At 47.7% G+C, this 12,614-nt stretch overlaps 1 protein-coding gene and 1 long non-coding RNA gene across 2 annotated transcripts in view; one reads left to right on the top strand and one right to left on the bottom strand.

Moving 5' to 3' along the window:
* LOC144941953 (sal-like protein 1) overlaps positions 1-3,889 on the top strand; it is a 29,418-nt gene extending 25,529 nt beyond the window's left edge. The window contains exon 3 of the mRNA XM_078868494.1: positions 286-3,889. Within this exon, the coding sequence (XP_078724620.1) occupies positions 286-747 (462 nt within the window). The 3' untranslated portion in view covers positions 748-3,889. The remainder of the gene's footprint in view (positions 1-285) is intronic.
* A 1,336-nt stretch (positions 3,890-5,225) lies between these two features.
* Positions 5,226-9,539, bottom strand: LOC144942163 (uncharacterized). Its single transcript, XR_013639321.1, has 5 exons — positions 9,418-9,539; positions 7,921-8,002; positions 7,162-7,272; positions 5,792-5,872; positions 5,226-5,543 (listed from the first exon to the last, which is right to left on the bottom strand). It is a non-coding gene; the product is annotated as an uncharacterized LOC144942163 (long non-coding RNA).
* Positions 9,540-12,614: the final 3,075 nt, after the last annotated feature.

Genomic DNA, 12,614 nt, shown 5'->3' with positions numbered 1-12,614 from the left:
GAAAACACATCGGAGAGCGCTGTGTTCAGCACAACCACCGCAAAAAAAAAAACAGCGCAAAAAAAACCCCACAGTTTAACCCAACAGCGAGGCCTCTTTTTCTCCCATTTTTATTATCTCCCTAAATAAATAAAAAATGTGACTGGCAGCGATAGCACACCGCTGTGATATTAAGCATAGTTCATCGCATTATAAACATATTTCTATTTGTAGAGATTGGTCACGAGTCAACTGCATGCGGGTACTGAGCTGTTGCTGTTTATTCTTGTCTATCGCACATTGCAGGTGCACATGGGCACTCACATGTGGAACAATGCACCCGCTAGGCGGGGACGTCGCCTCTCTGTGGAAAACCCCATGGCCCTTTTGGGCGGTGACCCCCTCAAGTTCTCAGAGGTCTTTCAGAAGGACCTAGCGGCCCGTGTCATGAACTCCGATCCGGCCTTCTGGAACCGCTATGCCGTGGCTTTCACTAATAGCCTCTCCATGAAGACCAATGAGATCTCCGTCATTCAGAACGGCGGCATCCCGCCCATCCCCGTGAGTCTCGGAGGGGGGGGCGTGGGGGGCGGTCGGAGCCCCCGAAGCCCCCAGGTGGCGGGCGTCATTGGCGTCATGGAGAAGGCTTGCCCACCTGAAAGTCCCGTTCTTCCAGCGTCCGAGAAGATGGCCAACGTAGTAGAGAACGAACAAAACCATCACTTTGCCCGCTTTATGGAGGACAATAAAGAGCTTGGAGTCAACTGAGAAGAAGATCTCGTCATGATTAAAGAAATGAAAATAAGATTTTTAAAAGTATATTAAACAAAAACAATGGAAACACTCCAGTAACTTGCTCCTGAACTGGTTCCTCAGAATGGCATTAGCAACATTCATTGACGAGTCTGTGCAGAAGTGGCAGCAGTCCTATTGTGAAATTCAGGCTTGAATTACTGTAAATATTTAAGAAGGTTACTTCTTATACTCCCTTTGTGAATGTGTGTGAATTCTGATTATTTTCGGCCTCGGCACATTCGACCCACCCTTGCCCTTTGACCCTTGACCCCCCCCCCCACCGCTCTTCCCCTGTGCCCGTCCCCCCTTATCCAGACAAATTAACAGTACCAACATATATAACATGGTGGTAATTTATTAATTAAAATATTTGTCTTAATATATGTAGTACGTTATTTGTTAGTTTTATGCCTGCTTTACTGAAGGAGTTTTGTAAAAGGTATAATATGCATCAAATTTGATAGTGTTTTTAGGTAATCAGTCTACGCTGAACAGCATGCCCATTCGATTATGGTGTGTGTCACTGTAAAAGTCAGAACTTGATGTAACCCGAAGACTTGTACCACGGTGCTGACGAAACTGCAGTTTAGACCACAACTGTAGGAGGCTTAAAATTGCTGCGTAAAAAACTGGATTTGTGGCTTATTTTGTAATTTCCTAACATTTAGCGTAACTTAGCTGCATTACATTTGTTTCTACACCTGTCTTATGCCTAATACGGTACCATTGCATGCTTGGTCATTGGAACAAGCATACCACGTACTTGTCTGTTGTTTATCAAAAAATATGAAGAAAAAAACTGAAAAAAATGAACTTGTTTGATAACGTTGTGGTTCTTACACAAAGAGCTGTTTTGTGGGTCCCATTTTACATAGGCGGTATATCTGACTCCTAGTGAATGTTTTTAAGTGTTGCTCTCTTTTGGTGATATTTTTTTATGTGATCCAGTAAAAAAAAATCAAATTAAAGAAGAGATTCAAATCTTCATATACACGTGTGAGAGTTTGGACAAGTCACATTAGTATATTTAATTTTGTTTCATTCTACGGTGAAAAACAACAACTCCCAAGGCGTTTATTGTTTTAGCGGAATAAAAGTTCTCCCTCGAGTACACGAAACTCGTACTCCTCGTTGAACAAATGATGCAGGATATTGCAAAGAACAGCACAAATGTAAACCTGATGAACCAAGCTTAATTTATCTGACCCGGCAATCGGTGGACATCAATACAAGGTTATTAGTTTCAATACATTAATTTAAAATATGAGGTACATAAAAATGTCCTTGGGACACTTTAGATGACACCGACAAAAGCGGGCAGTCAAAACGCTTGATGTAAATTTTGGAATATCGAATGCTTTAGCAGACATTAGGCGTCTTCTTGTCGATAATTAGCAAAGAGATTGGTGCCAGAATCGTAATGAGGGTTTCAGATCATGTAAATTGCCCAATACGGTGCGTGTCTTAAAATGTGTGCGCGCTTCCTTCCAGCAAATGAAAAATTGTATGCGTTTTTTAAATAGGTAAACTCATCTGAGAAATTCTATTGCTGGTTATAGATTGGGCTTAGGGAGAGAGAGTCATAAACGGATATAAATTACCTCAATTTTTAACCATATTGACAGTGCTTTCTGGCCGATTGATTTGTCTTCTCCACATAAACTTACGCCAAACAAGGCCATTCAATTTCCTTTGCTTTTTATATCCTTGCAAGCTTGCAGCAGCAGCAGCAGCAGGAGGAGGCTTAAGAGCTTTGTGTGTGAATGTTTTGGAGGTGTAATTGTGTATTAAATTACCGCTCTAGAATGCCGCACAAATGTAATTTATTATTGAAAGAGTAATGCGTGAAACTCCCCTTCCCCCTTGCATCCATTGCCCTTTGCAGTTCTACATTATTAAACACATTTCTGATCGTACAGCTTGGCACTTTTTTTTCCATTAACCCGTCCGAGATGTAAATGAAAGCGGTTGGGATGGGGGTGGGCGAAGGGCGGGCGTGGGTGGGAAGGGTTAGGAGGGGGGGGGTCTCGTTTTTGGGATGTGCCAGGCCCTTCTCGTAGCGTATCGATGGAGATGTCACTCTACCTCATTTTGTGATGATGCCCATGGTGGGAGAGGCCCAAGCTGGACTGCCATCAATGTCAAATCCTGGATTGTCGGGCCGGGGTTGGTAGGCTTGGGGGTTTGGGGGGGGGGGACATTCCAGTGATGATGCAAGTGGGAAAGCTGCCTCTTTGCTCATTACGTATTGACCATAGCTTACATGAAGACAAGTAAATTGACCTGTCACTTTTTTTGGGCCATTACGGCCGGTGCTGACCAACGAGTAATAATAAAGGCTTCACCCTGCCCCCCACCTTACACACACACACGCGAACCCTTCCGTGGTGTGGCCCCCTTACCCCCTCCCCCCCCCCCCATAACTGGCCGGTGGCTCCCTGTAGATAAAGTAAAAAAAAAGGTTAATTGTTGATCAAGTTATTTTTTCTTTCACATGTGCTGCCGTGTCGTGTTTTTTTAATATCTTTATTTGGTTGTAATTACAATTCGCATTCTTCCTTAATACTATTCCGCTGCTGGCATGGCATGTCTTCCTGTTGAGTGTTTAGGCCGTCAATGTTCCAGCGAGGTCTGGTTAATGTTGCGACCGCTTTTATTTTTTAAATCCGTGGTTCAAATTCTTGGCGCGCAGGTCAGGGCGTGCACTTGTCGCAGGAGTCACCGTTTGGGGCCGCCCTGCGAATGTTGCGTGCGTTTGACCCCACGTGGCGCGTGTAAATATCTCGGCAAAACAAAACAAAACACAGATGTCACACACTAACAACCAACATCGTGCTGTTGTTTGGACTTAGTTGAGCTTTTTGTTTTTGTTTCTCCATCGGAATACAATGCATATTATTTTTGTATTTACTCATTGGTCGACTATGTGTGTGGGGCATTAGACCATGGACAAGTTTTTTTTTGCTGATCTTTGTGTTGTTTTGTGTCGTGTTCTTCCTGTCCCCCGCCCCCCCCCCCCATAAACCCATGTCAATGTTTGTAAAAAATAAGTGCGCATTCGACATGTATGGTTATAGATGCAAGCGATGGTTTAGTGTAGATGCTTCTGTTTTTAATGTAAAATAAATATTTGCATCTTTTAGTAATCTGTGTGCATGTGATTTTGTAAAGATAGAAAGGTTCGGGTTTCGTTATAATTGTTGAAATGATACTCGCAAATAATATTGTACTGTACCAATGGTATGGTGCGTTTATTTAACAATATTTATAATTACGGATTTGTGAAAATGTTGCCTTGACTGACGGTTACAGTCCAGTATTCGTAACTTTCATGGGATGTGCAATGTTATTTTATTTTTTAACCAACATACCGACCCAACATCTCTCCCTGTGTCATGCGTTACGTTAACTTGGAATGCACATCGCGTGCACCTCGGTTAATGAAGCATATGCAAATGCTCAGGTCGAATTGTCTGCAATCAAGCCACATATACACACACACACACAATGTCCCTGAACCAATTCAATCAAATTATGCAAAGGCCGAAATGTCCACGTGTGTTTGTTGCTTCGAGGGAGACCCAACTCCCAAGACAAACCCGTTCTTAATCGCGTAACTACACATGGCGGGGCCGCGTGGTGGAGGCTGATCGACACACCCGTCTCAAGACTTCCTTGATAAGGTAATGCAAGCTTGTAAGGGACCCTCGGCCGCTCCGTGACACATCGCGGCACCGAGAGGCGTTCTCTCCTGAGCGTTGTGACATCGAGAAGGGCGCCATCGCGGAGGGAGTGGCTCACGAAACTGCGCCGCGTTCTCTAATACCTGTACGCGAAAATGGATATTGGGTTTCGACGGCGGCATATCCATTCAGTTCCAAATCGTGCGTGAGGTGCACACGTGTTGCCTCATTAGGGGGGAGGGGGCTTTCTCAATGGGGCAGGCTGCCACGATCAGGTTTCCTGGCACCTCCGATGATCACGGTTGGCTACGTACGGTGCGAAAGAAGTCGACATGCACGCACGCATGCGTGCAACGTCAAGCAGTCGAGTGATGACCCCGCACTCGCTGGCTCACCCCGGTCAATAGCTGCCCGGCGGTCAGTTGACTCCCTGCCACTCGTCTGTCGCTGCTGCCCTCGTTCGCGTTCAACGTGAGCTTCCCTCTCCCCACCCGTGTGGAGGGATTGTGTCGTCTCATCCACAGTGTCTACTCGCCACACGAGGTCGTATAACTTCTTTCGCACCGCACATAACCACCCGTGCTAATTCGGAGGTGCGGGGGAAGGACAACAAACTGAACACAAACATCGGTACGAAATACATGAGTTTTCAATTTGGGTCACAACACTTCTCGCTTTGTTCTTTTCCTCGCATTTGCTCGTCTTTATAATCCCCCCATCGTCTCTGTCACCAACTTCGTATCATCTTCCCCAAGCTCAACACACGCATTGACGCATCTATTGCACCTTCGGTGGTGCCGTGTGTCGCTGGCCGTGATGGCGTACTGGGTCTGCACGTACTCGACAACAGCGACCTGAACACAACACGGCGAGGCACGGAGCTCGTCCGTGTCGGGATGCCGCCAGTCGGCACCCGGCGCGTGGCAGGGAGGGGAGAGGCCGGCTGAGTGGGTAGGGGAGGGAGGATGAGTTGGAAGGAAATGCGTTCGGAGTCCAGGCAGCAATCCCTCTTGCTCATCCCTCTTCCTCATGACTGCGCATCGAGGGCATTCATCGGAGCCCCCTTGGCAGACGCCGAGGCCACCACTGTCACGCGAGACAGTACACACACACAGCACGGGAGAGAAACACACCCCTCTGCTTGCTTGCTGTGTGACCTGAGCACCGCTCGGTGTGGAAGGTGGCAAACGTTGGTTGTCGTTTTGTCCGTCCCTATCAAAACGACGTTTTTCTCTCTGGCTCTGTGCCTGCTCACCCCCCTCCCCCACCCCGATTGATGGACCGTGCTGCCAACCCAAGACCCCGTCTCCACCCCGCCCCCCAGTGAGACTCACCACGATTGGAGCGCAATTGAAAGACGCCGTTCTCGCGTGCGATTTGCGTGCAAGGCTCTGCGACGTACACTCGGGTTGCACCTGCAGAGGCCGTGAGACAGACAGAGAGACAGAGAGAGAGAAAGTTCGGAGATATCGTTCGGAACAACGCCGAGAGCTGCCCGGCGCGACTGCGCTCCCCTCCCCGTGTGGCGAGGCGTGGCTCCTCTCGCGACGCCAATGAAGAGACGACGCCGCGGGGCAAGAGCGGCGTCTGCGCGATGTCGCGATAACAACACAAACACAACTCGTGCGGGCTGTATCTGTGTCTCCCAGTACACTCGGGGAGGACTTCATCCAGCAGTGGGTTGACCATGACTTAAATTTCGATTTAAAGCTTTCGTGACTGCAGAGATTCATCTTCTTGGTTCTTTCGGTAAACATCACGTAGAATGGAAATAATAAAATAATACAAATAAAACATAATAAAATAATTATCACGACGTTTCGGCCACAACGCAAGCAGCCGTCCTCCGGTGAAGAACAGGTCTGTCTTTCTTTCTTTCTGACAGACCTGTTGTTCACCTGAGGACTGCTGCTTGCGTTGTGGCCGAAACGTCGTGAGAATTATTTTATTATGTTTTATTTTTATTATTTTATTATTTCCATTCTACGTGATGTTTACCGAAAGAACCAAGAAGATGACCATGACTTCTTGGCGACGATGAAGGGCGCTTCGAACGGGTGCCACGCAGCTACCCGCGACACAGCCGAGTTTGTGTATAACCTCTTTGCCACCGTACGTAGCCAACCAAGCTAAGCGGAGGTGCGAATGTTATAGATAGCGGGCTACCTTGCAAGAGAAGAGACGTTTCGGTTTTTGTGAGCTGCCGAATTTCCCCCTCTTGGCCACCACGTGCAACGTTGAGTGTGATGCTTTTGGTAACTTGTCTTTGGTAACAATTCGTTTTTGTTGTTGTTGAATTATAAGACGGCTATCAATGCAATACCATTGTACACGCATCTGTGTGCATGCTATTGCATTGTTATCGATAGTGGCTGCAACATTTACGGCTTTGAATAGGTGCGCTCATCGTCCGCGTGAAGGACCTCAATTCACGCACACGACAAAGAGGATCTGGCAATAAGAAACGAGTCGATGTATGCCAGGGGTAGAAGTCGTGGAACCAAAGTAACCCCCCCCCCACGCCCTCTTGCCAACTTGTGCAATTATCATCAACATTATCAGCAACCCTCAATCCACTGCTGGATGAAGGCATCCCCCAATTCGCCGCAGTCTCTCTCACGACCATGAGATGTCACGATCCGTCTCGTGGACTTGTCCGCTCTTCGGATAAACAAAAGCAGATAACCCCCCCCCTCTCACTCACTCCTCGAGGACTTTGTAATTAATTTGTTTTGCGAAGGCTTGAGTATTTGAAGGTGCGTCAATTCGTCTCGTCCCTTGCTTGTGCGCGATGCTGGATCTTCAATCTTCCGATCTGAAAATCAAAACAAATCGGAATGTAAACGCCACAGGCAATGCGCACATGCCTCGCGTCTTCTCCTCCCCTTTCCATCTGCGGCGTCTCCTCTTGTGTCCGTTCCATTGCTCGTATCCATTACAACTCCTTCACCATCACGGTTTACTCTTCCCCATGAACTTCGTCCCATGATCTATCTGCCCACGTCGAGGACTCGGCGTGCCGGGCTGCTGTTTCTCCCCATCCACGGCCGCGTTCAACCACCGCACTGCAGATACCCTGGCGCTGCCTGACTTGTGGAATTCACTCGCAGCGCATGAACCGTGTCCAAGTCCCTCTTATTAACACGACTCGATTAAAAAGACGTCAATACGACCGTGTCTGCTACACGTTAACTCGTGCTGGGTGTTGCTGGCCGCTTTGGAGTTCTGGCCCTTTTGTGCCTGTGGTAAACAAACGTTATATACATGTTTACATCATTTTTCGATTTAAAGCTTTCGTGACTGCAGGGATTCATCTTCATGGTTCTTTCGGTAAAGTCACGTAGAATGGAAATAATGTTTCATTTTTGTTATTTTATTATTTCCATTCATCGTGACTTTACCGAAAGAACCAAGAAGATGTTTACATCACGTGCACAACTCAACACGGGCACCAACAAACAACCTTCATCCTGTAGGAAACGTGTAGAGAGGCTGTATGTCCGGGGCTGTAACCACGATCATTGGGATCTCCGTTCATGAGAAGCCTAAAAAACGAGAGAGAGAGAGATTCTCAAAGCCATCACGGGAGCTCCGGTGACGACGGCGCTCGCGGGGAGCGTCAAAACCACCCCGCGGTGACGTCACGACGGCTACGCCATCCCTCGGGAAGGTTTCAAATCTTCACGATTCTCTGTCTCGACGGAGACTCAACCTGCAAGACGGCCCCGGAACTCGCGGCTAACATGTGTGTGCGTGTCTACATATATGTGGCTCTGTGCTATGAGGAAGGTTCCAATGCCCTACACGTGGATAATTCTATTTTAGATGTATATGAATGTTAGGGCAGTGTTAGTGAAGGATGTGATGCGTGGTTGTGTTGTTATTTGTGCTTGTGCACCACTTGCCAACAAAGACAAAGATCCCCCGTATAGCCTGCGATAGACTGTTGGGGCAAGTGCTGTTAGCGAGCACCTATGAAGGCCCGAACGGTACACGAGGGGATGGGTGGCCAGCCCCACGCCCGACCGCCTTTGTCTCCCCTGGTGGCGATGTTTACACAGCGCACAACGTACTCATTTGAAGCTGAGTCGACCTAGGGGAGGCCCATGACCGGTTCAGATAACGACAGTATCACCAACTCTCGCGTGTGTGTTATCTTCAAGGGCTGTTCTTCCCAGGGCTTGCCTAGAAGTTGTGTCTTATGTGTAAATATTTGCACGGGTGTTAAACATATATATTTATAATCTTAAACATACCTGAACTCACGGCAATCATTTAAAAATATAGCGTGCATTGTTTTAAACGTCATGTATATACAGTATATAATTTGATACGCACATCAGTAAAGTATATACAATTGCGAATTAAGTTCAAGGAATTCCGAAATATTTGGACAAGGTAATCTATCTGTCATGAGAATGCACATGCACAGTCTGGGTATCAATCCACTGCTGCATGAGGGGTCTCCACACGAACGCCGTGCGGGTTCCTGGGGGTTAAATGAGCACATTTCACTCACTCTGCTCTGGCCAGTGCGGGTTGGCGAAGGGTGCCGAGTGAAGAACAGGGCCCGTTCAGGTATTATTCGCCACGGATGTTAGCCGTGGTCGGGAATCGAACTCGTGTTGCGGGCTTCGAAGCGCAACGGAGGGCGCTCACCACTTCGCCACCACTCCACATTGCCCCCACACCCCTCCCCCTCCCCCGGTGGTGAATACGGCGACTCGTTTAATGTTTTGTAAGATAATTCTATCGGTCGAATGTCACCACCAATATTGAGATTCATAATTAGTTTGTTTTTGGGTTCGTCAGCTATTGTATTCTGGATCGATATCTGGCGTGCGTGTTATAAAATATTAAACGTCTTGTCGCATGCGCTCGTGTTCGGAAACCCATGACTAAAATCAGCGTACACACGAATCTTTCGTAATGTTCCAGATTCAAGAGCTCTCGTATTTACCCGCTGAAAAAGAACACGTCCACATTCTGCTTTCTGCTGCTGTTAGAGTTGTTCTTTGTGTTTAGTGTCTTGTCTGTCTCCCGCACTTCCTATGAGAACGGCTATCTGCGTACGGTGCAGAAGAAGTTCAACATACACACACACATACATACATTCTGACCTGTGTACGTATATAAGGATATCGAGTATATAGATTCGCACACATTACATTGCTTTCATCATGAGTCTACTTCATTTTGCAGTCGTCTTCCTGAACAGTTATTTGTAAGAGTACTCTTACAATGATATAATTAAACCATTAAGTTGAATTGCAAGAAAAAGCTGCTTTTAATTTTCATTCATTATTTTGTGTCTTGATCACATTCCGGTTTTGATTATCTCTCGTGTGATTGTATACACAACAGGCTTATTTATGTTTACTTACGCGTATACACAAACATAGAAGTATAGAAGCATTGCTTAATAAATGTATGACTTACACCCACAATGTATACTACAGTACTCTCGTGCAGTATAGCAGAAACAAGTCTGAAACCTTTGTTGCCGAAAATGAGAAAAAATGCAAACTTAAATTGTTTAATGATGTTTAATCCGCTTAGGCGTTAAATATTAATAAAACTATATATATAATGTTTATGAGTTTTAGCAAATATGTACTCGTGTGTAATATTATAAATAAAACATGGAATGATTATAAACATCGCGATTCATCTCAATGGGTTACACGATGTCTTATTATTAACGTTAAGAGTACTTTTATTATATACAAAGCAACATTTTTCAGAATATTAATATATGAGAGATGAGCGTTACACCAATATATTTGATTCGCTTCTTTGAATTCAATGGTGTGTTCAGACCGTATGAGATTATGATTGTGTTGCTATTTTATGAATATCAAATAATACAATTATTAATCAAATTTGTCAATGTAATATAAATAAAAGAGTATGGATTCCTGCAGTCACGAAAGCTTCAAATCAGGATTACATAAATACTTCTCAATTGCTCGGCCGCCTTTGCTCACGTAGCCTATACCGTATGTGTAGATGTAGGTTTAATTCGAATGTATACAAGAGAGTTGCGGAATTGTCGTGAGCGATACGTTTTACAGGCCTGACTTTATCAGCAAAATGCAAGTGTATTTACATTTACAAGAGCTGATACACATTTAGACAGCACTCAAACGCCACTGTCACCACCGCCGACGCACCAACGCACGCGGGAAACTGCGGACACAAAACTGCGACACGAAAACAACAATTTAGACCAACGAACGCGACCACACAACGTGTGTCCGCTTGCGGTCATCACAAGAACCCGGAGCGCACGCTGACGGCACAGTCGTGATGACGCCATCTGGTTACGCGCGGCACACGTTAACTCGCTACGGTAGCTCGACTTCGCGCACACGGCATGGAACCCGGAGCTTTGTGCGCAATGAGGAGGAAGACGAAGCGTCAGTGTTTATTATCTTGGGGGGGGGGGTGCGTGAGTGGGTGGATTGTTGCGCGGGTGGTGGTTTGATGGGGGCCGAGGTGGCGGGGGGGGGGGCATGCAGATGTTGTGGAGGGGGGTAGAAAAGGTGATGGAGTCTACAAGTGGGGGGTGAACTATGAAGGGTCGGAAGCTGTTAAGGGTCAATAAAATGGCTTACTGGAGCCGAATAGAAAGCGCAGTTCTCACGTGGCGGATGATGACAATGCGAGACGGCCGAAGCCTTGTGTCGGAACAAAACGGTGCTTTCCGCATTGCCGGCCCCATTGAACGCCCACTTGGCGTATTGTGTGCGAACGCACGACCCCGTTTCCATCCATGGGCACACGCGCCGCCACATGCGCGCACGCACACACACGCACACACACACGCACGCACACACACACATGCACGCACACACACGCACACACACGCACGCACACGCACGCACACACACGCACGCACACGCGCACACACACACACGCACGCACACACACACACGTACACGCACATGCACGCACACACACGCGCACGCACACACACGCACGCACACACACACACGCACACACACACGCACACACACGCACACACACGGGATGGAGTGCGCATTCAAGAGACACCAACTTGCCGGCCGGCGGTAAGCGATTAAAACAACAAAGACAACAATAATAATAACAACAACATCAACAACAACACAAACAATGATACAGCTTCGCACGCGTTACCCCCGGCACAATAGCAACAAAGACAACGACTACGAAAGACTGCGCAAACCCCGACGACGACGACGATGATGATGATGGCGGTGGCGGCGACGGCGGCGGTTGTAGCGGCGGTGGTGGTGGACGCAACGGCGCCGTTAAAGCCACGAAGCTCGCTCGGCCTTCATGCTGGGCGAGTCACGCCGAGCGCATTCGTCGATCGCCGCACGCAGCGGATGAACTCGCGGCGGTCACACCGCCAGGAGGGAAGTGAACACCACCCGCGCGGTGTTCACCCAACGCTTAGTAACAGAAGATTTGCGCTGCGCCGAGACAAATATTCAGCTCTCCAATTAGCAGAGCGCAGTTCGCACATTTTTTTTTCGTATATTTCGCAACAGAGGTACTGTGCTTTACGCACGCACACACGCACACACGCAACGGCAAATGTACTGCATACGTTACATCGTACGCGCGGGTATTCGGATGATTGTCCAAAATGTGTACACGACACCAACGTAGCAATTGTCATCATCATCACTGTCAGCATCGCATAATAACGAACACACGTGGCGTGCCCACATCATCAGTGATGACGACGGCGATTGCTGAAGCACGCGACGCGAATTTCGCAGATCTGCCGGTGCGCGCTCCCCTCTCGCTCTCTCTCGCTCCCCTCTCTCTCTCTCCGTCCCTTTAGCTGCAGCTTGTTTTCTTCGCACGCCTTGCTGCGCGATGTTCAAGGGGGCAAAATGAGCTACAGAAAACTAAATACAGCTGCTCTGAATTTGCAGCAGCCGCCCGTGACTGCGCGCGGTGACTGCACGCGCGTGCGTGTCTGTGTGGGGTTTTTTTTCCCTTCACAGCAGCCAATTTGCAATGGGGGCTATTAACGCCTCCAGACTGGACACGAGTACTCAGATAAGCGAGGGACGTGGCGGGGGGGGGGGGTCGAGGTATCTATCGGTCGAGACCGTGCGTTCCCAGTCGGCGGAACACTGAGAATTCGGGGCAGAGGCA

Source organism: Lampetra fluviatilis, chromosome 26, assembly GCF_964198595.1.
Source record: "Lampetra fluviatilis chromosome 26, kcLamFluv1.1, whole genome shotgun sequence".
Lineage (NCBI taxonomy): Eukaryota > Metazoa > Chordata > Hyperoartia > Petromyzontiformes > Petromyzontidae > Lampetra > Lampetra fluviatilis.
This window is presented reverse-complemented; position numbering and strand designations above follow the sequence as displayed.